Here is a 24326-nt window from a genome sequence, read left to right on the forward strand (position 1 = left end):
TCTGAGTCATGCTTAGTAGGTAACAAGCACCAAGTTGTCACAGTACTGAAAGTGATCATATGAAGATATTACAAAGCCGCATTCACCTTTAACACTGAGTGAAAAACAGTGCACATGTATAATCATCAGTGGATTTCTCTCTCACTAGATCTGTGCATCACAATATCAACTCAGTGTTGATACAGCTGGATAAGAAATATTAACAGGTAGCAATAAATCAGCGTAACTTTTACTGTTTTGGCATTAAGACATAACAAAGTGTTGGCACTGGCTTACAAAAAGGAGTAATGTGTGAAATGCAGAATGGAAAGGTATGTGTGAATGGAAAAGATGTTCTGTAAATATATCAGTACGATTTATTTTCCACCTCCGTTGCTTTTTCTGCATCTTCCCGCCGATCTTCAAAATATTCCTTTGGTTTTATACACCCACTGAATGCCATCGGCATTGCATCTACTGAGGCCTAGCTGGGAATTTGGTGTTTAACAGGTAGCTGAAAAAGGCTGAAATAGCCTTACTTTTTAGCATCTAGCAAAGACTGATTACAAAGAGTACTTAAAGAATAACTAAATACTTCAGTGCTGGCATAAAGCACCTGCTCTCACAGATGACTAAGATATCATGTACTAACTGAAAAATACATCCCCTAATGAACATATGCCAGGAACTGTTTGGATCCAGATGTAACAGGAATGAAACATTTAGATCCTTGCCTGCCATATGGGAGACCCACATTTCATGATTAATCCCAGCCTCTTGTTCCAAGGGTTGGCATTGAGCACTGGATGAAGTAACTGCTTGAGATTATTCAGCAAAACATTTAAATGTCTGCTTTGTAGTTTCCTCTTGTGTTGCCTTTCCGTTGCATGCCCGTAATCTAGCTAAGCTTGTACAAACCACTGAACTGTAGAGGGAGGTAATGCAGAAAGCGCAGCCATCTGGGCCTGCCTGAATAGGAAGAGAAAAAAAAACACCCTGACTGTGAGAGTCACTGCCTGTTATTAAAGCCAGCATTGTTTTTACGGGACTGCCAAATCTTACTAATTAATTTTCAGATTTATACTTCAGAGCGAGTCTGGCAGTGATTATATTATTCAAAAAGCGGTCGTGGAGTGTTCTTAAATCTTGAAGTACGACTCCCTTTAAATTCTGAAGACTTTTAATACTTTGTGACCTCCTAACATTTGGTTTCCAGATACACATCTTTCCTTGCCAGAAAATCATAACTTATTCTTACACTAGCATTTTTGTAACCTTTCTTTTAATCAAAGCAGCTTTCTTTGGTATACATACAGAACAAAAAAGGCCACAGCATGTTATGGTCATTTCATTATTTTTATCCCCACACTGTGGCATTATCCTTTTGCCTAATGTCCCACAGCCAAAAAGTGTCAGAGCTGGAGTCTCCCAGCTTCTGACTCCACTAAAGACATGGTGTTAAAAAAAAAAAAAAAAAAACAGTTATACATGCAAGGAGACAGAACAAAATTAAATGCTATGTAACAAAGGACAATTTTACTTGAAGTTAACAATGTTCCCACTAATTCAATTGGACTGGGACTGCCCGCAACATGTGAGGCCTTAGGAGACCGCATGACAAAAAAGTGATGGGTTATTCTGTGCCACTTGTAAGACCCGATGTCCCTCAAGTGTTAATGCTACACCACTCCATGGCTACCTGGCTCTCCAAACAAGTGGCCAAGGAGCGAGGAGGAGCGGTGATGGGGACACATGCAGACAGTCGGCAGGGCCCACGTGGCGCTCTCACGCCCTCAGTGGCAAGCCTGACACCGGTCACCTAACGGTGTGGTGTGGCCTAGTCCGGTGCTGCTTATGGGTGCTACCAGAGGCAGCTGCCATGACAAAGGTGGTGACAAACGCACATTTTTGTTTTCCTTCCAGCAGTAAACCAGCTGTTGAATGCTGTCAGTGCTGCAGGAGTGCCGGAAGGACACGGATGTACACACCTGCTGTCCAGAGCGTGGCGGGGACTGCGGGGCCACCGTGGGGCCAGTGCGGGGCAGCCGGCAGGCAGGGGCAGGAGGCCGGGGGCTGCGGGGGTCGCTGGGCCAGCCTCTCCCCGTGCTGTGAGGGAAATGCTCGGCCGCGGCTGCAGCAGCCCCGCCGCTGGCTCTAAGGGCCGGTCGGTGACCGGGACACGTTATTCATTAACAGGCTCCTCCGTAGTTCTCCTCGGGCTGGACGCTGGGGGCTGAGCGCTGCGTGGCGGCCGGTGCCTGCCCCTGCCCCTGCCCCTGCCCCTGCCCCTGTCCCTGTCCCCGTCCCCGTCCCCGTCCCCGTCCCTGTCCCTGCCCCTGTCCCCGTCCCTGTCCCCGCACCTCGCCGCGGTGTCCCCGGCTCCGTCCACGGGCAGGGAGCGGAGCCAGCGGCGGTGCCGCCCCGCGCTCCGCCCCGCTCCCTCCGGCCCCCGCCTCCCCCCGGCAGCCGGCGGCAGCCGCCCGCCCTCCGCGCACGGCGCCTGACAGCGGCTCCCGCCCGGCGGGGCTGCGCCGCGCTCCTCCCGCTGCTGGCGGCCGGGCCGGGCCGGGCTGGCGGGGAAGCGCCGCGCCGCGCTCCGCTCCGCCCCGCCGGCTGCGGGGATGTGCCATTGCCATGGCGAGGCGGCTCTTCACGGGGGCCTGGCTCCGGCAGCCCCACTACGCGCAGGTAGGCCGGCGGCGAGGCCGCGGTGCGGGGCGGCGGGTGCCGGCAGCCTGCCGTTCCCTCCCGGGCGGCCGCCCCCCGCGGCCCGGGGCCGGGAGGTGGGAACAGGTGCGGGCCGGGCGCGGGGCCGCGGCAGCTCCGTCGCCCCTTCCTCCTGTCCGCTGGGCCGGGCCGAGCCTCCTGGGCCAGCCCAGGGGCTGCGGGCCGGGACACGCCGCCGCCCGGCGCCCCGAGCTCCCCGGGCAGCCGCTGCCGTTCCCCTGCCCGCCCCTGGTGCGGAGGGCGCGGCGCCCGGGGGCGCGCTGCTGGACGCGCTCCGCCGCTCGGCCCGGTACCCGCGCGAGGGGTCGCCCCTTGGGGGGTCGCCCCTTGGGGGGTCGCCCCTTGGGGGGTCGCCCCTTGGGGTGTCGGCCGCGATAGCCTCGGGGTGTGTCCGGGTGGACACACCCTCTGAGCTTCTTTTTATCTGTTGCACCGTGTTTTAATTCGTAAGTGAGCAGTCTTAGAATATCCAAGTTGGAAGGGACCCGCGAGGTCCGCCTCCTGGGTCCCCAAAGGGCCACCCAAAATCAGGCCATACGTCTGAGTGTTGTCCAAATGCTCCTTGAACTCCACCAGCTCGGTGCCGTGCCCCTGGCCCTGGGCAGCCTGTCCCAGTGCCCGACCACCCTCTTGGTGCAGAACCTTTCCCTAACCCCCAGCCTGACCCTCCCCTGTCCCAGCTTCAAGCCATTTCCTCAGGTCTTAAATTCAATTATAGTTGAAATGAGTGTTTGAGTTGGTGGGGATTAATACAATACTTACTTATACGTTACTTATGGCTGTCATCTGTTGCTATCTTATTAAATGTTTTCTGATTGTTGGATTGAAAAATTGAATTTCATCCTGATGCATCTTAAAGTCTCTAACGTGTTAATTCCTTCTCATCTGGAACTTTTCTAATCCCATTCTCTTTTTGGACCTGCCTAAAATGGGACCTAAAATCCAAAGAGAAGTGTACAGACACAGGTATAACCTTATCCTCTTTGGCATTTGTTTTATGGTATGTATAAGGAAATCTAGGTCAATTATCACTTGATTTTCAGACCAGAAAATATTCTCCTTGAACTCTTTACCCGAGCGGATACTTGTGCAGCATTTGGATTCCCATAGCAGAAAGTTTCTGGGACAAATACAAATGAATTCACAGTATGTGAGCTACCTTTCAAACTAGGGTTCTGTAAATTGTCTGTCTTCTTTGCCTTGATGATAAGTTTGTCTCTGATCATCACGTGCTGATGTTGGATAATTTTTTCTCTGTTCGTCGCAGCATTTACTTTAAGGCTTTTTCAGCAAAATGTGTGATTTTAAAATCTCTTAAGAAACAACCAGGTCATTTATTAGAAAAGTCAAAGAAGTTAAATATTTGTTTCTGTTGCAAATTTTAAAAATATTTCTGCTTGTGCTTTCTCACCCTGGAAACTAGTAGAGTATTCTACACACTTGTTTTGAGGAGAGCTAGTAAGAGCTTTGTGATCGTTAACTTATTTTTCTGTGTTACACAGTGAATGTGTGTTGGTAATTGATGCATCTGCAGAATGGCAGCAAGCTATCGATATATTGACTTGTGACAGCATGCTACTGTTGGTACGTGACAAATGTATTCATGAGTCAACTCTACTAATTGCTCACCGAGTGTTCTATGGAGATTTTTGTCTCCAGAGAGGCCAACGCTCCCTAACTAAATGCTAGACTTAACTTTCTGAGATGTAGCTATGAACGAGAGGGGAGTTCTAGGACTTGTGCAGTGTTGCTATGCAATATTTAATGTAGCACACCAGGGAAGATGACTGTACAATGGAAAGGGATGCTGACTGACTTCCAAATGTTATTGGCTGGTGTTCCATTCTTTTTGAAAACTGTGTTGTGAAGTGAGTTGATAGAACATCAAGTTCTGCAACAAAGAATTTAGTACCTCCTCTAGCTTTCCTGATGCAGTACAAGCGGGATGCTATGGAGCTGGTTTGCAACTGATGCTCTTATGCCAAATGTGCTGTTATTATTTATTGTTGTCAGTATTTGACATGTTCTTTAGCTTGCATGCAGAATGCAAGACCACAGGTAATCATTTGATCTTTCTAGCGAAGGGCAATGTGCTGCCAATTATCAGCTCATACAAAAATGAGCTTGGCAAGCTTCTGGACATCTTGCTTTAGTTCAAAGCTTGGAGGTTAGAGATCCACAGAAACAGTGCTGAAGTTTCAACACAAAACAGTAGCAACTATGAAATACAAAAAAATCCTGCTGCTTAGACTGTAAGGCTTGTAAAAGTGAAACAAAACAACAAAAAATTTCAAACCTGACAAACTTCTCAACAATACTAAATACTGCCAAGAAACAAACCAAAAACAAATTTAATGGATCTTACAATTGAGTGACTAACACTTTTCTACAGCTGTGATTTAGGTTTTGCAAGGAGAGGTTAGTATCCCAAATTCATGAAATTGTCCTGAAGTTCTTTCTGATAGCTGTAGTTAATAACTGGGTTAAGAGGCTGAGGGCAAGCCAGCAGTACTGCACATATCAATAATCACGTAAATGACTCTTCCAGGCTTGAAAGCTTTCTGGCCGCTAGAGGTTCTGGACCGAGTTTGCAGATCATTAGGGACATCCCGTGGACTTCAGTAACATAAAAGACTGTCTTTGAAGGACTAAAGAGTGAACAAGTTTTCAAGCCCCACATATTGTATCATCATCATTTTGTCTAAGCTTTTAATCCTTTTGTTGTTGTTGCTTAACCTTTTAAGGGGAAGTATCCTGCTTTCTGTCTTGATCATTATCCCTTTTGAATTTCAAACGATATGTCTTTTTTGATTATTCAGGATACAAGTAATCTGAGGAAATAGCATAATCCTAAGTGTGCATTGTATGCTCTTAAAAATGTGAATGTGCCCAGGGCATGTCATCCAAGACAGCGTGAGCTAGTATTTTCAGAGATCTTGTCAGCCTACCTGAAGTGCATCCTGTGATCCATAAATCAGCCTGAACAGAGAAAAAAACAGCATTTCTAGCATGATCAGCTTATGATTTTTATCTTTTTTCCAGTTGCTAACGTAGAATGAGAGATTTGGAGATTTGGAGAGGACTACTAGGCTATGGTTATGTGAAGTACTTTGGAAAATGAAACTCTCAAAAGTGTTCACTAGTTTTACACTATAATATCCCTTAACCATAAGAATGTTTTAAATAAAAAGTATACTTATCAAAAAATTGGCAAATAGTTATGTTGCATTTTGATCTGCTACTCTCCATATGCTTTGGAGTGCATCCAGGCTTGAATTTTGCCAGAAGTGGTTTCCAGTTCTGTTCCAGGGAATGAATGTCTAATTATTATTCAATGCGTATGACTTAGTGGAATGTACAAATGATGGATGAAGTTGATGCCGTAATATCCTTTTAAGTATCCTTTACAAATGCTTTTCTTCTTCCTTGTGTTCCCTGGCTCGTGTTTAAAGTCTTGTTGGAAGAGTGGAGCAGAACAGAGAAATTGTATTTCCTAGTTTTGAACTTTTTTTTTGTTTGTTTGTTTCTTTTTATCACTTCAGAGCTGTCAGTCATTCTGGTGCTCTGAATATATTATTTATTAAAAGTTTTCTAGGATTTTGTCAGAATTCCAAATGAAACTTGTTTATAAGTAGCATTCCCAAACTGCTACATGGGACTTCTTGCTCAGAACCGTGCTCAAACAATCTGCTGAGTGTGCATGCAGGGAGCCTGGTGCGCTCCGGGTGTACCAGCACACGTGGGCTAAGCAGGGTCAGTAAGGCTGTGTCCCTGCTGCTTCATACAGCACGCCAGGTCTGACGCTTCCTAGATGAAGTGGGCTAAATGTGTCTAGACTCCTAGACTGATTTTAAAATGGAAATTTGGTAGGGAGAATTCATGGGAAGAACAAAATATTGATCAGAGCTTTTGCTGACCCTGATAAGGAGGTCCAGATTAAAGTACTGCCCCCTGAATCACAGCAAGCAGAACCTTGTGGTCTTCTGCAAGCAGGTGTGTGCTCGTGTCCGTGCTCTGAACTGGCAAGACGTGAGTCCCACAGGTCAAGAGCCACACAAGTATGCATTGGCACAGTGCTGAGCCCAGAGTAAATACAGCTTCTCCAGAACTTCATGCCAAGTGTATGATGTATTCGGATGGCATCTGGGGAGGATTTTCTGTCCCAAATGCATTTTCTCTGTCTTCGTGAGAAGGAAGACAAATTTGGATAAATGCAGATAATAGTGTTATTTCCTGTGCTATGAATATGGTCAATGCTCAGCAGTGGTCCTGAGGCTTGCAGACCACTGCTAATCTCTGAGATGGTACTAAATGGTTTGCGTTTGATGAGAAGTTGCTTTAAAAATAGGCCTTTGGTTTAAAGTTTAATGTTGTAAACACACATGGAAGCAGTCAGCGAGAAACTTTGAGGAAGGCAGGGGGGTTGTTGTCCCAGAAAATGTTGATTTCTAAGTAATTTTTCATAAATGAAACAGCTTTGCCTAAAATTTATGATTTATTTCAAATGTTCTTTAGATTTTATCAGTGATACTGTGTTTTGTAGTATTTCTGTTCGATAATATTAGGGTTACTAGAAATAGCTAAAAAAGAAGAAGCTCACTCCCTACAGGAAATCACTACATCTTTGCTTTCAGATAGATGAAAGATAATCATTAGCACCTGCTATGATTCCTGATTCATTGGAACTTCCTATTATTCCAGGAGGGGGCAGAATAAAGAAAATAATTTTATTAGAATTTTTTGGTAATCCTATTAATAAAAGAAAAAAAATATAGAGAAGAGTCTTGTGATGGGCTTTAAGAAGACCATTGTCAGAATTGTCTGTAGAAATGAGGAAGTGATAAAAATCATTTTTAGTTTTCCCTGTAGGTGTTCTGCAATGTTTTGTTAAGCACTGGGTAATTAAATAGTTATGAAAGGTTCACTTCTAAAAAAAATAATAATTTGGAAAAAACAAACACTCTTTTTCATACTCAAACTTTGTCCCAAGCATGCTGTTCTATGCAGACTGATTTTCCAGACTGACTACAGCTGTGGAACAATAATTTTTCATATATTTTCACTTAGTATCTGTAAATCACATCTGTGTCCTTCTTGTGGTTGCTTGTTTGTAATAATTTGCCACTCATGTTTTTTTCCCCAAAGTTTTATGAGCTTCCGTTTCTCACAGATGCTGCTTGAATTACTGAAAACTTTCTACCATTATGGTTGGTACCCCTTCGTGTTCATGGGCAGAATTTCACATAATAGAAGTTGTCATGTTACTTTGAACCTCCAAAAGTGTGTGTGATGGAGTTAAAGATCCCGATCTGGACTTGTGTGAGCTAGAAAGCCCTAGAAGACAAGCTGGTGATTTGAAGTAAACATATCCAGAAACTCTGTGCTGATGCAATTTCTATCATAGATCATTTTTATGTGTGGTATTGGGGATCAAACTGTGGAATGTATTTCAGATCATGACAGTTTCTGTTAAATCATACTTCTTTAGACAAACAAAACTAAAAATTGCTTTTAAGAAAAAGCACTTGGAGTTGCCAGAACATCTGATGCAGAAGAAAGGAGATGTCTTGCAATAGCTTCTGCCTTGGTTTGATTAATTTGTTTCAGGGCAATATCCATCTTATAGGCAAAAGTTGAAGTAAGATTGCGTGTGAGTTTTCTGTTTTTGTTTGTTTTGTTTTTGTTTAAGTGAAATGTGTGATATGATGGGAACAGGAAAAAGATCCTTAGGTAAGTTGGGCTTTTCTATTTGGAAGGAGTAAAAAGGTTCAGTCCCCTCCCCATTCTACATGAAAAGTGGCCATTGGTGATGCTGTTTCGTCTGAACACTACCAAGCAGCAGTCCTGAGTCTTTTCAGTGACAATGCTGGATGCTGACACCAAAGGGGAGGTGAAAGTAGGCACTGAGATAAGCAGAACAACTCACACCTCTCAGAGCTGCTTCTGGCTTTTCTCTGCATCAAGTGATGATCTCTCCCTTGTGGGAAAATTCCACTAAGACACAAATCTTCCTCCTTGAACTTTGTGTTAGAATAATGAGTTACAGATGGATCACAACACTGGAATAAAAGGAGTTGTCAACGGAAGACTTAGCCATCCTTAGGGAGATACTGGTGTCCACAAAGACATTTTGTTTCTCAATAACTTGTTGTGCACGTGGATTTTGGAAAGAAATGGTTGGGGCCATGGTTTCACTTTATCATCCTCTTTGTCTGACTTGAATAACAGAACTTAAAGGCAATGTAGAATTCAGTATGGGGTGAACAGGGACTTGCACTGTATGAAATAGATCCTCTGTATGCTACCCCAGGGAAGCTAAGTAAACCTAACATCGAACCTTTATCAGTGTAATCATAAGGACTGACAGTCATTCGCATACTTCTTTGGCATATGATTTTTAGCTGGCTGAAATGGCTGAGATGTAAATTAGGTTATTTTATTTTGCAAGAATGGACTTTCTGGTTGCAGTTTGTTTATAGATAGTAGCCTTGAACAGGAAGAAAGCAGGAAATGCTATAACTGAATACAGTTTGTGTTGACTTGATTTTTTTTTTTTTTTCTCTTAAAGATTTGCAAAGTTGGTCTTGCCTTAGAGTTGCAGCATGCCCTTTCAAGGGTAAAAGGGGAAAGCCATGAACATGAGTGTTTTAAGTGAATTAAATTATGCCACTTGGATTGGAAATATTTTTTGGTTTATTTTTAACCAGTGCTGTTATTTACTTTATGAATGAAATAGTACCTAGAAGAATAGGACTGGAAGGGAAAGTGTTTCCTTCAAAAATATGTACAGGGTATATTAAGGTATGAGGTGACTTCTGCTAGGATTAAAAAAAAAATAATTTGAAGAAATGTAACTTCTTAAATGAAAGACACTAAAATTAAAGTACATGAGAGAGAGAAGGCATCCAGCTTTGCTATTGACTTCCTAATTTATGATGCTTGTACTGTTGGGCTGCTAACTTCAGAAACATTTCTGGAGAAAGCTCTTATGTGAAGGAATTGTCAGTATGCCATCTGTCAGCCTTTCTAGCTGCTGCGGGCTGAGCACTGGATGGAGCATAGGAGACGGATGTTCTCTCTTGCCGCCTGTAGTGCTGCATCGCCGCGGCTGTAGCCTGAGGAGAGTGGGAATTTGGGTAGGAGGGAGATGGACTTACCTGAAAGTCCAAACAAGATCCTTTTTTGTGTGTGTGCATGCTGGCAGCAGACCAAGGTAGAACACTGTGCTATTTAAAAACCTGCTTCCTTTTCAGATGGGATGTTTGGATGAGAATTGTGTGTGCATAGTGGTTGTTTGTTTATTTTATGAAACACGTGATGAAACTCTGTACGAGATTAGGTTCACAGCACTTCACTGGTGATACATATTTAGATGGAAAATATAATTCAAGTCAGCTTTGTGACAATGTGCATGAAAGAAGCTGGGGATGGTTTGAGCCAGCCCTTCCCCATGCTGCCATCCTCACCTCAGCCTGGCACATCATGAGGCATGACGGGGCTGGCAACTGAGCTCAGGGGCATTGTGCTGGGGTGGTTTAGGGTGCTCCTCCAGCCCCGTGCTCCATTCATTTGCTGTACATATGTATCCACAGCAAAGGTGGCAGGGTAAGCATGCTGCCCATACCTTAGCTACCCCACCTCATTATTTGCCTATTGCAAGCTTGCAGTGCAAATCAGTTTTCATGCAGAGCCTGACCCCCAGAATACGCGATCTAATTGTTTGCTTCTGTGGTCTCTGGTCTGTGCTGGTAAAATTTGGCAGAGGATTTGGACAGAACAGTGGAAATGAGAATAATGGGCAGCTGTTTGCTCAACTGAATAGAACTTAATCCTAACAAAAAGGTGAATACAAAAACTGATGACCATGCCTTTATTGAATAGTTAACAGTGACTGAATATAATCTGATTTTCTCAAAATACTGTGCTTTAATTTACAAATAGCTTTTGTATTCCTCTTCTGATGTTGCTGTTTCTCATTGTGATTGCAGAGGTGAAGGTTATTCTTTCCGTTTGATGCTGTATTGAGTTAGAGAAACATTAAGCCAATGTAAAAATAGATGAATGACTCACCTAGACATTATCATGAACTGCTCTACAGAGCACTCATTGGTGTTATTGCCATGCTGAAGCCACTAGAAAAAAAAAAAAAGTTAAACTCTAGGTTATGAGAGCACATATTTAATGGGGTATAAGAACAAATGAAAATAAGTGAATTATTACAGGAGACATCAAACCTGAATGACTATGTCATGTTTTTTTTGTAAGTGCCAAAACTGTTATGTATTGTCTGCTCTTCAACCAGTAGTAAGTGGGAAGGTGGGAAAAAAAACCACAACCACCACCAAAAAACCACACTGTGTTCTGAAGACAGTCTGAGAAAAATGTGTTTGTGTGCTTACAACCCAGCCAGACCAGGCAATCCATCCATGCTGTACCTTAAATGTTTTGGCTCTGCTGGTCTCATACACCTCTCAGTTCAAAACTTTGCTCCAAGAGACCTCTGCTGGAGGACTGACTGCCTCAAGGCTGTAACCTGGCCTGCCTGGGACAGCCCTGCTGGGGAAGAATAGGTCTTGGTTGCTGCTTTTCGTTTATTTTGTGTATTGAAACAGCATGCATGAGTATGAAGAATAAGCTCTGCAGAGAATCCATCTGCCCTGCTCACAGCTTGCTTTTGGTACTAGAGGTGAGAACAGGGAGTGAGACGTGCTCTTACTGCTTTGCCACACTGTATCTGCTGGCTTCCCCAAGCTGTGAAGGAAAGATGCTTGTGGGTGACGAGGGAATTCTAGAGGTGGGCAGTAGCTGAGGGCAGGGGTTCTTCAGCATGAAGGTTGTGCTGGGAAAACTGAAGAAGCAGATGGGGCCCTGAGCAGTGCTGAGAACTGCTGCCTGAGAAAGGATGACAGACAGTGGAGGAAGACTGAAGCTGAGGCCAGCATTGCACAGTCAGAAGGGATGGAAACAGACTGGAAATGACTGGAAGAAAGAGAATAGCAGATGATGTGTGGCTTGAGAGGACTGGCTAAGCAAACATCTTGGGGTGGAAACTGAAAAGAAAAAACTAATAGGTGAAAATTATAAATGACTGAATATGGAAAACGGACAGGAAGGAAACATAGACAAGCTCCAGCTGAGCATGAACTCAGATCTCTTCTGTATGGGGAAAATAATTTCTGAACCGATGGGTAAGGTATCAGTTCTCATTTACTGCTGGTTCGCGTCTCAGGTGACTCCTACTGCTCCTCATCTGTCTGCTGAAGTAGCATGGTTTGCAAGAAAACTAGTGATTCTTAATGTTATAACCTTGTAGATATAGTATTTTTGGACTAGGAAATAACATTAAAATCTTGCCATTCTTTCATTTTAGTAGTGTTCTTCCAAAGGGAAAGGCTTATATAAAGCATTTCTCTTTTGATGTTCCACAGCCCTTTGCCTCCAGTTTTGTTTTTCTCTGTTCTGTGTTCACCAGCCTGTTTCCTCCTAGGTTTTCTAAGCAGTTTCTAAATGTGCTGTAAACCACACACTGTTATTGTTGGTCTCCTTTTGTACTCCTTCCAGTTTGTATCCATGTTATGGATAACAAGCCTTACAGGAAATTACATGTTACTCCAACTAGGGTCTTTGTGGCTCTGAGGAAAACAGTTTAAATTGTTTATTTCTAAAACATTCCCAATCAAATACCTTAAAAGAAGAACTGGTTGAAGGGACTTTCTGGTCAAGATGCATCACCAGAAAAAAACAACAGTTAAATCTTAGTTTTAACCAGGTAGTTTTAGGACAGAGTCAAGTGAGTGTGTGCAAAGGCACAGGGATTCACCTTGAGGTGCAGGGCTGCAGCCGCCCGGCCCGGATCACCTCTGGGTGTTGTGGGTCTGCCTTTTGTTTAGCTCTTCCAAGAGGAAATGGCATTGGTGGTTTGTCATGTTTTTACAAGTACTTGTAAATGATCAGTGTAGTCTAGAATGACAGTCCGGTGGTTCTCTACAGCTCATTCCTAAATGTAGATTGAAGCTTTCTCTAAAGCAGCTTTTCTCCATCTATTTCCTTCTCTAGTTATACGTAAAAAAACGTGGGTACTCAAGCACTTCTATTTTTCATGTGGCCAAAATCTTTGAAGTTTTTTTGTTTGTTTGTTTGTTTTTTAGTAAGTGTGTGTTTGGATACTCTTACTGCATGTTCTTCTTAATCTATGTTTATATTACAGATGTGTATAGTTCCATTATACTATCAGACATCTACCCTACCATAATCAGTTTTTAAGTTTGAAATCCTGGTAGCACATCTTATACATGATAAACTAAACCTTTACGTTATTTAATGATAAACAATAATATTTAGTCTTACTTGTGGATGTTTAGAGAAGACCAAGGATTCTATAAATATGATTTACTGTGGGTGGGTACAATTTTTTTTCAAGTGACTCTTTGATACGTGAATATGCTATGTATGTTACAGAAAGGAATATTAACTTACTCTCTTCAGCAATCTAAAGCGTGAACGATAAGTAATGTTTGCAGTTTGTTGCCTTTAAACAGGCTTCACTTGTAGCACTGGCAGTGAAGGAGCAAAACTTCAAAATAAGGCCACAGTTTTAAAAGGTTATTATCAAAATTAAATCAGTATATTTCTGCCTTTTTTTTTTTCTCCATGATGTACTATCCCACAACTATTTGCAGGGTTGTACTGTGAATCAGATCAACTCCCTGCGTCCATCTGTGGTGTAGACTCACAGTTTGTTGGGTGTCATTACAATGACTGTTGTCTTCAGCATGGTGATGCGAGGAAGCAGTACTGGGCGGGCAGTTTATGTAGTTAAATTGCAGCCTCAGCAGGTCCAAAGATGTGATCATTCTGTTTTAGTTCCAGTTTTTAAAAGCAGAAAAATTTAGAACTCGACACAGTTTCTGACCTGTTTACCTGTCAGTGAAGTTCCTGTGGCTGTAAGACCAGATCATCGTGTGACTTTTCAGCTGAAATGTGGATAATCATGGCCTAATATATAAAGTGGACAAGATCCTTCTGGGAAAAAAAATCCACTTAGAAATCAAGGCTCTTGCATTAGATTTGTATGTAAGTACGTTACGACTCTTGTTTACTTCAGTAAGATGACTGAAGTTGAGGGTTGTTCCCAAATGAACTGTAGTGATGCTTTTTTTTTTTTTTTAACTGAAGCTTTGAATTCTTGTGCTGAACAAGGTGAAGAATGTGCAGATATAAACAAGCTTCAGTAGATCACATCAGGAGTATATTAAAATATTTTTCTTCTGTTGTAGAAGGAGAGGAATATGAAATTGTAGTGAGGGCAGTGGACTGAGACTTTGAGATCTACATTTAGGTATGAGTCATTGCCTTTGAGGCCTTGGGTGTGTTGATCTGCTGCTTGTCCTCAGGAAGTGTTCACCCTTTTTTGTACCTATGTTTACCTTTGTGCAGAGATTGTGTTTGTGTATTCATTAGCATCTTGGAACCACAAACATTATTTGATGTGGATTTTCGTGGTACTGTGTGTTTTGGAGTAACACAAAGCATCAGGAGCAATATTTATGCTGGAACTGCCTGAAGGCCATACAGGCATGCTCTTGCTTTTCTGTGTAACTAGTTGGGTTAATTTCTTGTGCTATTCACTTCAGGCTTTTTGGTGGTTTTGTTTGTGGGGTGGGATGGGTGAGAGAGAATTAGGGTCATTTCCTTGGACTGAGGCCTTTGATGTTAGCAGCACTGTATTTTAGGGTCATTTGGGCATACCTGCTTTTCTAAAAATACAACCAAAATGCTCTTATCCATTCTTTTAGAATGAGTCATATCTTTAGAATTGGAGTAACAGTTCAAATATACTTGCTTTTAGAATTTGGGATTGCTCTTTTCCATTTGAAAGTTTTAAAATGCCTTACATGTACGTTCTCCTTGATTCATAATAATCTGTTTTTCTTTTTTAAATCACTAAGCTGTAAATGGGAATGATAATAGGATATAAAATTAGGGGCTAAGACACATAGCATCATTTTCCTAGTAGTTTTTCCTTCTGTTGCTTGCATTCCTGCTTCTCTTTGAGACTTGCTGTTCCTTACAGAACTACATGGAGTCCTCCTTAGTCCTCAGGTGGAGTGGGTGCCTGTGTGGAAAGTGTGTTGTGAGGGAAGTTACAGTGGAAGAGTTGGAACCACGCTAGTTTGAGAGCAGAACGCTGGTTCCTGGTGGTTGTACCTGTTATAGTTTGGAAAAGTCATTTTTTTTTCAGTTAGGTATTAAACCAAGCTACCGTTCAACTGATTAGAACTGCTTCTTTGATCTTAGTTTCCTTAAAAATAAATTACGTATTTAGAAAAGGAAATGCATGTTTGAAGCCAAAGAAGCAAGCCTGAAACTTCAGATGGTAACCACAGGTTCGGTTAGTTCTGAACCTAAAGATTTTGTGTTCTTGCCCAGACCACCAGCCATGGGTACAGGCATTTGCATGGGCCCTAGCAAAAGGCCATGCCCTTGTTGATGCACTTGGGGTGACGGAGGGTCCTCTCCAATGGTGGCAGGAATAGTCTCTGCCAACGGTGGCAGCGATATCCTTGCTGCTTGCACTGTTACGAACAGGCATTAATTGCAGTATGGCTCAGTTCTTCAGGGGAAGCCAAGTCATATGGGCTTAAGGGTGCAGCCTACAGTTTCCTCTGCTGTGTGGGGTTTGTAATGGCTGCAAGGTGTCCTTGGAGGTGGTGGCACCTCACAGGCCTTCCCGCAGCCCAGCCTGACACGTCCCTGGGTGCTCAGCCTGTGGAGGAACTGCTGCTGAGGCTGCTTGGTTGTGGGGTGGCTGTGAGTGCTCGGGGAAAAGCAGGATGTGCCCAAGGCAGGGCTGTGTTTCTGTTCTGCTCAAGGGGAGGCCAGCAACATTCTTATGAAGTACAGGTGGACTTCAGGGTGCTGGGGCAGCTCCTAACTCTAAAGAGGGAGCTTGCCAGCATACACTTATGAAAGCTAGTGAACTTCAGGCAAAGGATCTTCGTGCATTCTGAAATAATGATCTTACTGTATTTGCAGAAAAGTATTTTCTTTAGTGACAGTATTTTTTTCAAAAATATAAAATATGTAAAAGCTGAAGCCATATATTTACTGTGATTTAGGTTAACTACTATCAAATTGTAGTAATTTGGAATTACTGCAATTAAGAATTTGGAATTACAGTGCTTTTTCTCCCATGTGGATAGGGACATCTGAAATCAGTATGTGTATGCATATATAATGACTAAGTTAACCCATCTCATAAGTGTGTGTGTATAAACAATATATAGACTATATATGTGTGTGTGTGTGTGTATGTATATATATATATATATATATATATATATATATAAATAGACGTAGTGACAAAACTGCTCATTCTTATTACCTTTCTCAGAACCTTTTCTAAAGATAGAATCACTTAGGTTGGAAATGTCCTTCAAGATCATCAAGTCCAAGCCATCAACCTGACGTACAGACTCCAGTCATTAAACCATGTCCCTTAGTGTCACATCCACATCTCTTAAATATCACCGGAGATGGGCACTTGACCACTTGGCAGCCCATTCCAATGCCTGACCACCTTCTCCATGGAGAAATTCTTCCATATGTCCAACCTCAACATTCCCTGGCACAGCTTGAGACCAGCATGGAATGGTTACATGAACTAGTGGGTATCAAAAAAGCCAGATTTAAGCAAAATGAAGTTCAGGCCGTGACCCATGAAAAAATGGATAGATCAGTGTAACTGATTTCTGAAGAGAGTTGTGGATGCTAAAAACTTATGCAGATTTTAAGGGAGGCTGGGTAAGTTTACAAAAGATAAATTATTTGAGACTTACTATATATAGAAAATCACATCTGGCTTGGAAAGATCCTCAGGAGGAAAATGGGAGAGTATTTGGGATATATATGTTATCACTCTTCATACAGCATCTATTTGTAACTGTTGTTGGAGATCAGGTGGCTTGATGGAGATGGATCTCAAACTAACCCAGTATAGCTGCTCTCATGCACTTTCCTTATATCCTGTTGCTAAAGCTGATCTTGACTTCCTAATTCTTTTTCTAATCCTAGTACAAGTGTGGAAATCAAACTTTTAGTACACCAGTCTCAGAGGAATTAAAAAAAATCATGACTTGCCCCCTCCTTTACAAAGTACTTAGAACTCCCTAACTCTTAGTTTATTCTTCTGCTTCCCCTAGCGAAAAACAGAAATGTGAGGCCACAGACACAAAATTGGAACATTGCTTACAGTTACGGGAAGGTCCACTGAAGATAAGGCTAGTGCAGAGGAATTGTACTTATAATTAAATGATGCCTTCCCAAGGAAGGAATGGGAGACTTCAGCACAGGGAACCTATTCCTGATGTTCACCCTGCTCGTTGTATATCCATGTTTTATACTTTTACACATTATTTTCTGACAACATTCCTGGTCTTCTTAATATGATTTACTGGAATCAGAACACAAGTGACTGATCTTAGGAGAAAAAAGAAAAAAGCAGTTGAGCTTTGGCAGTTTATAATATTTTTAATCAAATTTGTTATTGAAGCATGGCTTGCCCTTTGAGGGTCTGTCATCTTTCCTTCTATTTATATCCTAATTTTCTTTCCTTTTAAATAAGTTAAACTGACCTCCCCTGTCAGTTCACTGATGGAAGTGGATGTTCCATGTAATGCAGACTGTTTATTTTATCACTGTGGATGTGAAATTCCTGTTTGTTTCTATCATTCTGACTAATGCTTGACTATATTACAAAGAAAACTTTCTCTTTGTGTTCTCTAGGTACGTTTCTCATACATGCGGATGAAATATCTCTTCATCTCTTGGTTAGTAGTATTTATTGGCAGCTGGGTTATGTATGTCCAGTACTCTACCTACACAGAACTATGCAGAGGACATGACTGTAGGAAAATAATAGTAAGTGTACTTAGCATAGCTTGTTTCTGAAGTGTTTGTCTTGACTAATTCCAGAGCCAGTTCAGTCACTGCCATGTGTAAATTAATCAAATGCCGCTATTCTTTTGTGTTGAAATAATACTATATCTTCAATTACAGATAAAAACAGTTATTTGTTACTGTTGTTTTGATGTAGGGTTATTAAAATTTTCTGATTTCCCTTTCCCCCTTTTTTAAACTTCTTTCAAGGGTCAGGTGTTGGGAGAGATACGGTTGTTGCCTCCTTTGTTGGTCAATGTATTAAATACTTTTCTCCATGTTTGTTTCAGTGTGACAAATACAAGACTGGAGTTATTGATGGGTCAGCATGTAGCAGTCTTTGTGCGAAAGAAACACTATATTTTGGAAAATGTTTGTCAACAAAGCCCAATAAGCAGGTAAGGCTTTACTCATCTAACTTAGCTTTATCATTTCCCATTGAAATCTCAGTGATTCTGTGTGCAGGCATTGCTCTAGTTTCCTTCTATTGATTTGAAGACACACAGGCTGTGTGTCTGAGAGGCTGAAGGGGCAGAGATTATAATGTAGCATTTCCCTTTTGCAGATTCTCTGCTAGAGAAGCTACATCACAATGATGACCAATGCAGTTCTGCTCCTGTTATGCACTTTGTACTTTAACATGACTATGCTTTATTGGCTGGGAACTGCTCTGCTGTGATCTGAGTGTGTCTGAATGTGGTGATAGTCTATGTGGTTCCTGCCTGTCCAGGTGCCTGCCCCTTTCCACTGTGTAGGCCCAAGACCCCGGGATTTGGATGAGCCAGCTAAAGCAGATGATTTTATTCAGAGGGAATTGCAGGTTTTCTTTTTTTGTAGGGCATTAAGCTGTAGCAACTTTTCTGATCCAGCAGACAGTGCAGTTGTAGAAATGGCTGTGCTTGTATAGGTGAGAAGACAGCGAGATACATTCAGAATCAAGAACCATCAGCCATAGCAGCGGCCTCTGGATAAGCTGCTGTAGGTGCCTAAATCTGCAATTTCAAGTCAAATCCCAAGTATAGGATAGATATGTTGGAGTTAGTTGCGCTGTTTCCCTGAATACACATCATGCATAAATTTCAGTGTTCCATTAATGCATTCAGCTGATTTTTTGATAACTGTGTTACATGGATCATTTGTGTCTAGCTGAAGAGTAAGCAAAGAAGTTTTTCTCTGACTGAATCCTCACAGCCCTGTAGTTTAAAAGAGCAGTAAGCCTGTAACTTCCATGAAGTCTTTAATTCCACAGTTACAGAATCTAGTTTCCAAGGAGATGATGAGATCCTTCCACATTTTGACAGTATGTCTACTAGAGTATAGACTCTTGCACAGCATACTATCTCTCTATCCTGCTTCCCAAACAGAATCTTCAGACTCTTAACCTAAGCAAAGATACAGAATCATAGAGTATCTGGGTTGGAAGGGACCCTCAAGGATCATTGAGTCCAACTCCTGGGTCCCCAAAGGACTACCCAAAAAATCAAACCATGTGTCTGAGAGCACTGTCCAAATGCTTCTTGAACTCTAGATGCCAGTATACTGTTTATCAAGCTCTTTACATTTTGGCAGTGTAGTGTCTCCTAAGTCCCTGCAATAGTGTATTGTATTTGAAGCTGCCACTGTTTGAATGTACTGTGTGCACTGCCTGTGAGCAGGACTCAGTGTACTAATCTGTGCTGCTGCTTGACTTCTGAAGCAGCAGTTGGGGTTCAGATGATATTTAGATAGGACTTCCACAGTGTTTTTATCTCTTTACCTCTTTTCCTGCATAGATGTATTTAGGAATCTGGGGAAATCTGCAAGGAGTTATAAAATGCCAGATGGAAGAAGCTGCTCAGTTTGATTTTGGTACTGATCCAGAACCAAGGAAGGAAATAGTTCTATTCGATAAACCAACAAGAGGAACCACTGTTGAAAAATTCAAAGAAATGGTGTATGGTCTTTTTAAAGTAAGTATATGCCTGGTCATTTTATTGTGACATGATTATTTTTTATTGGCTTATTTTTCTTTAGCTGGAGAGAATGCCCTGTTGTATGAGCCTTGTCCAAGTAAATGTTGGAAAAATAATCAGTACAAAAATAGTTTGTCCCAGAGGTGCTTATCTTAAAATTAGAAGTAACTAACAATTTTTTTCCTTTTTAACAGGTGGAAGCTGGTATGCGTCTTGCATGTCTACAGCTTTCATTGGTATAGAAAAAATATATCCGTACTTCTGCTACTTTGAAACTTGTTGCAATAACCCCAGAGACGAGCACAATTTGAAAAGTGTTCATGTTTGGGAAGTGTTACTGCATTAACTGAACTATATATTTTTTTTCTGTTGCCTAATGCTACACCAGAATTTTATAATATGAAGTCATTATGTTGATACTGTGTCAACACTGATTTGGAGCTTTATGTCCTAAAATTCTCCTAAAATAGGAGCTATTGATATAGCTCCTATGTCTCCAGTGATAGAAATAAGGCTGCTCTAGTTGAGTGAGTGTATGTGTACAAATGTGCACACATATAATAAAGTTATGTAAAAGCTGATGATAGTTGCTAACACATTACAGTGGTTTTGTCTCTAGGATTGGATGTGCAGCAGGTTTTTAGAATAGGTTTTAGGAAAAATTAAGAAATGTCTGTGTGACATTGTTTCTGTGTGCATTGTTAATAATTGAAAATGCAATGGTTCTGACTCCAGCAATGGCTTTTTTCTTTATATTGATACAATGGAGGTGGCTGTATCAATAACAGAATTAAGTATTTCAGTGCACTTAGAGTATGAGGTTTGTACTAGAGGTCTTAGTATTTTGTATAGGTGTTTGAAATAAAGTTGGTGGTGTAATTTCTCTACATCTATAAGGCTTAATCAGCTGAAAACGAAACCTGATCTAAACATCAGAATTCTACTTACTTTATCTAAGAAAACGTTTACCGGGCTACTGTGTTCTTGGTCAGACTGGTCTTTAGAAAAATCGGTGTTTGGATTCTAATCCTTGCATTTTGAAATGCAAAGAACACTGGTACTTTCAGAAGATTGTATGCTGTGTGCTTTGGAAAACAGAACAAGAAGAATGCTGCTCAGGCATCTTGGCAGCAAGTCTTGTAACATCTATAACCAATGAAAACTAGAACATAATATACCCTACCATACTAAAAGGTTGGAGAATTATGGATGGATTGGTGGTAGTTAATGAACTTACACTTAATTTTTTTTTTATTTATTTTTTTGCTTTTAGGCAAAATTGGGTGAACAAGGAAATCTTTCAGAACTAGTTAATCTCATCTTATCTTTTGCTGATGGAAACAAAGACGGTAGAGTTTCTTTGCCTGAAGCGAAGTCTGCATGGGCACTTCTGCAGCTAGATGAGTTCCTGTTAATGGTGATCTTACAGGACAAAGAACATACTCCCAAGCTGATGGGTTTTTGTGGGGATCTTTATGTAATTGAAAGAGTTGAATATACCTCTCTCTATGGAATCAGTCTTCCATGGATTATAGAACTTTTCATTCCTTCTGGTTTCAGAAGAAGCATGGACCAGTGGTTTACTCCATCGTGGCCAAGAAAGGCAAAAATAGCTATAGGGCTTTTAGAATTTGTGGAAGATATTTTCCATGGACCTTATGGAAACTTTCTTATGTGTGATACAAGTGCCAAAAACTTGGGATACAATGATAAATATGATTTGAAAATGATGGACATGAGGAAAATTGTGCCAGAAATGAATTTGAAGGAAATGATTAAAGATCGTCCTTGTGAATCAGACATGGACTGTGTCTACGGTACAGACTGTAGAACTGTATGTGACCAAAGTAAAATGAGATGTACCACAGAAGTTATTCAGCCAAACTTGGCAAAAGTCTGTCAGCTACTTAAAGACTATCTGCTTCGTGGTGCTCCTTCGGATATCCATGAAGAACTAGAAAAACAACTGTATTTGTGTATTGCCCTTAAAGTCACAGCAAATCAGATGGAAATGGAGCATTCTTTAATACTCAATAACCTTAAAATGTTACTGTGGAAGAAAATTTCCCATACAAATGATTCTTAGCTTCTCCACCAGCAGAAATACTGATGCCTGCCATGAGAGGTGACCTACCATGTTTGATAAAAATGATGTGCAGCATTTTTTTTAAAGACCCTTCTTTACTCAGATTTCAGGAATGGCTGTTCTACTCTTGCCCTTTAGTCGGTACTTTATGACAGGGCTTCTCAAAGGATGAACGTACAACTGAGCGATCGGGCAGAGGCCAAAAGCACTTCTGGGGTTCCAGAGTGCTGTTATGGAAACAAAAACAACCCTGCATGCTTGATTGTTCTGTGCACTTTGTCAGATCTTGAACAGGATGAAAGTACTCACTGTGCCACCACATCATCTAACGCAACATCATACAAATCTGTGAAAATTGTTGTTCACTTGTGAAATACCTGCAAAAGATTTTTATCCTGAATAGTTTTGAGGAACCACCACTACTGCAAATAATGTGACTGAGTCCAAGCTGCTGTTGTGTATTGAGCTGCAATTGAAGTTTACTAATACCTTTGCATAGCAGAATTTGCACATTAATAGATAATTTTTAAACTATGGAAAATTTTATTCTGGAACTGATAGGTTGTAATATGAGATTTAAATTAGTTTTTGTTTATACCTTGTTACCTCATACTTGCATCTTGAATGTTTTAGTTCAACACTTTTAATTAAAAGTCCAACCATGTTGGGAGCCAAGATTTTTAGGATGTTATTACTTAAAAGGATGTACCTACTTTAGCAGCAATATAAACATCAATTTTTGAAAGTGTAATTATTTTACTTTTATTAAACTGAAGTTAAGCTGTGGCAAACTTTGAAAAGCAAGGCTGTGGACTATGCCATTTTATAAGATAATTTTAATAAGTACTGATAGCAAAAATGTACTAACAGCTTAAAAACAGGAAACCTGCATAGTAAGATGCTGCTTTGTGACAAATGAAACAAGTAACAGTTGTATATGAAGTCTTGAATCTTTACTGCCCACAAAAACTTAGCTATAGATTTGTGCTTAAATCCTTCCCAACTACTGCAGAAAGTACACGAAGAAGGCAAAGGTGGGTCATAACTGCAGGACAGAAGTTGAATTGTTCAGGATCATATAACTTTTTTTTAAGCAAAGATTACATAGCAAAAAATTAGTAGACTAGTTAAATTTGCAGAAATGGAGGTAATAGATAGTAACAAGGTAGAATGGTATGCTGTAGAATGTTTTCTGTTTTTTCTAGTAGTACCTATCAGTCCTAACTCTCTAGTCTTAAGTGACCACAATCTGATCCTGGCACTCTACCACCTTTAATCAGCATAACTGTTGTTCGTTAGATTTTCATCTGTCCTCACAATTGTACAGAATGGGATGTGCATAAAACACCTTAATACTGTGCTTATCTGTTAATGTTTAATTTATAAATGCTTGAGGTATGAAGCAGTCAAAAGCCTTAGTGATTTTTAGTGGCAGTCATCTCTGTTCCTCAAGATAGCTGGCCCCTTAATTCAGTTTCAGCATAGGTAAGGATGAGCTTTATTTCATTATTTAATAAGTTGTTTATTTGTGTAAAGGTCCAGTATTAAATGAATAAGTAAGCCTAACATAGGACTAAAATCAGATCACTTCTCCATACTGTATGTAATATTATGCAGCTTGGGCTAAGAATTGTGCTCTTTGTAAACACCAGCTTTTTCAGTTCAAAGAATGACTGTGCTAACTCTTGTCTCTTGATGTGATAATATCCTTCATCCTGGAGCTAAATTAAGTATTTGTAACCAGCACTGCACTCAAATGTAAAGCAGTCACATTTTTGGTGGAAAAAAAAAAAAATCGAATCGCTACTAAGTTTCGGGGAAAAAAAAAGTCTTGGAATCCAAAGTACAGTTGGGTATTTTAAACAGCTTTTTGGAAAAACTGGAAAATAGTTAATGCCATTTGTTGTATAGAGCCTTCATTTTTATTGGTGTTGCACCAAGTTTGAGCCTTCATTGAAAAAATACACTTTTAAAATAAATAACAGGCCTCCTCTTCTCTTTCAGTAGCTGTCACTGTCTTTAAGCAAAACTCAGCCATGTAGCCTACTTGACTCTTGTTCTAAGTGTGCAAGCAACTTCAGTAAGTCTAATGACAAACAAGTAAGTATCTATGAACCTGAGATGAAGGATAAAATAAGGCAAATCACAGCCTCTGTAATTAAGTATGCGTATGCAACTTAGAGTAAATTCCCTTGTCTGATCACTGAAGTGTGTGTAGAAGGTTTAACCTTAAGACAATACCTGCTCCAGCAGCAATAAGGACGTGGAAGTACTTATTTCACTTACTGGAGGAAGCTTAAATACCTCAAGATATGTTACTGTCAGCTTCACTAAGTCACAACAGGATAAGTGTTGCTGTACATATTCCTGAAAGCTTAAGTCTACCTAAGATTTTTTCTTAAGATACATACTCCTCTCCCATAGCATTACATAATCTGAAAGAAAAGCTCTAAAGCAATAAAATTTTTTTGTAATTCTTTCTTTTTGAAATTAGAAAGAACAAAGTTCTTTTATGTATTTTTTTCTTATGAGTTACATTAATTTTTATCAATATTATTTTCCTTTGTTATGGGAATAATTCTAATGCGGTAGCCTTGTCTTTCACACTTGCCTTTTCTGAAGGAGTTAATATAAAAATCCTTAAG

The 24326-nt window shown here is 40.8% G+C and overlaps 1 protein-coding gene across 1 annotated transcript; it reads left to right on the forward strand.

The window, feature by feature from the left end:
- The first annotated feature begins 2601 nt into the window (after window positions 1-2601).
- On the forward strand, window positions 2602-24249 carry DIPK1A (divergent protein kinase domain 1A). The gene is made up of 5 exons (XM_084290887.1): window positions 2602-2667; window positions 17491-17625; window positions 17934-18041; window positions 19416-19592; window positions 20869-24249. Exons 1-5 carry the CDS (start codon window positions 2614-2616, stop codon window positions 21679-21681), a joined length of 1287 nt encoding a protein of 428 aa, XP_084147013.1. The 5' UTR covers window positions 2602-2613; the 3' UTR covers window positions 21682-24249.
- The last annotated feature ends 77 nt before the right edge of the window (window positions 24250-24326 follow it).

The sequence above is a fragment of the Netta rufina genome (genome assembly GCF_964035555.1).
Source record: "Netta rufina genome assembly, chromosome: 8".
In the NCBI taxonomy this organism is placed as follows: domain Eukaryota; kingdom Metazoa; phylum Chordata; class Aves; order Anseriformes; family Anatidae; genus Netta; species Netta rufina.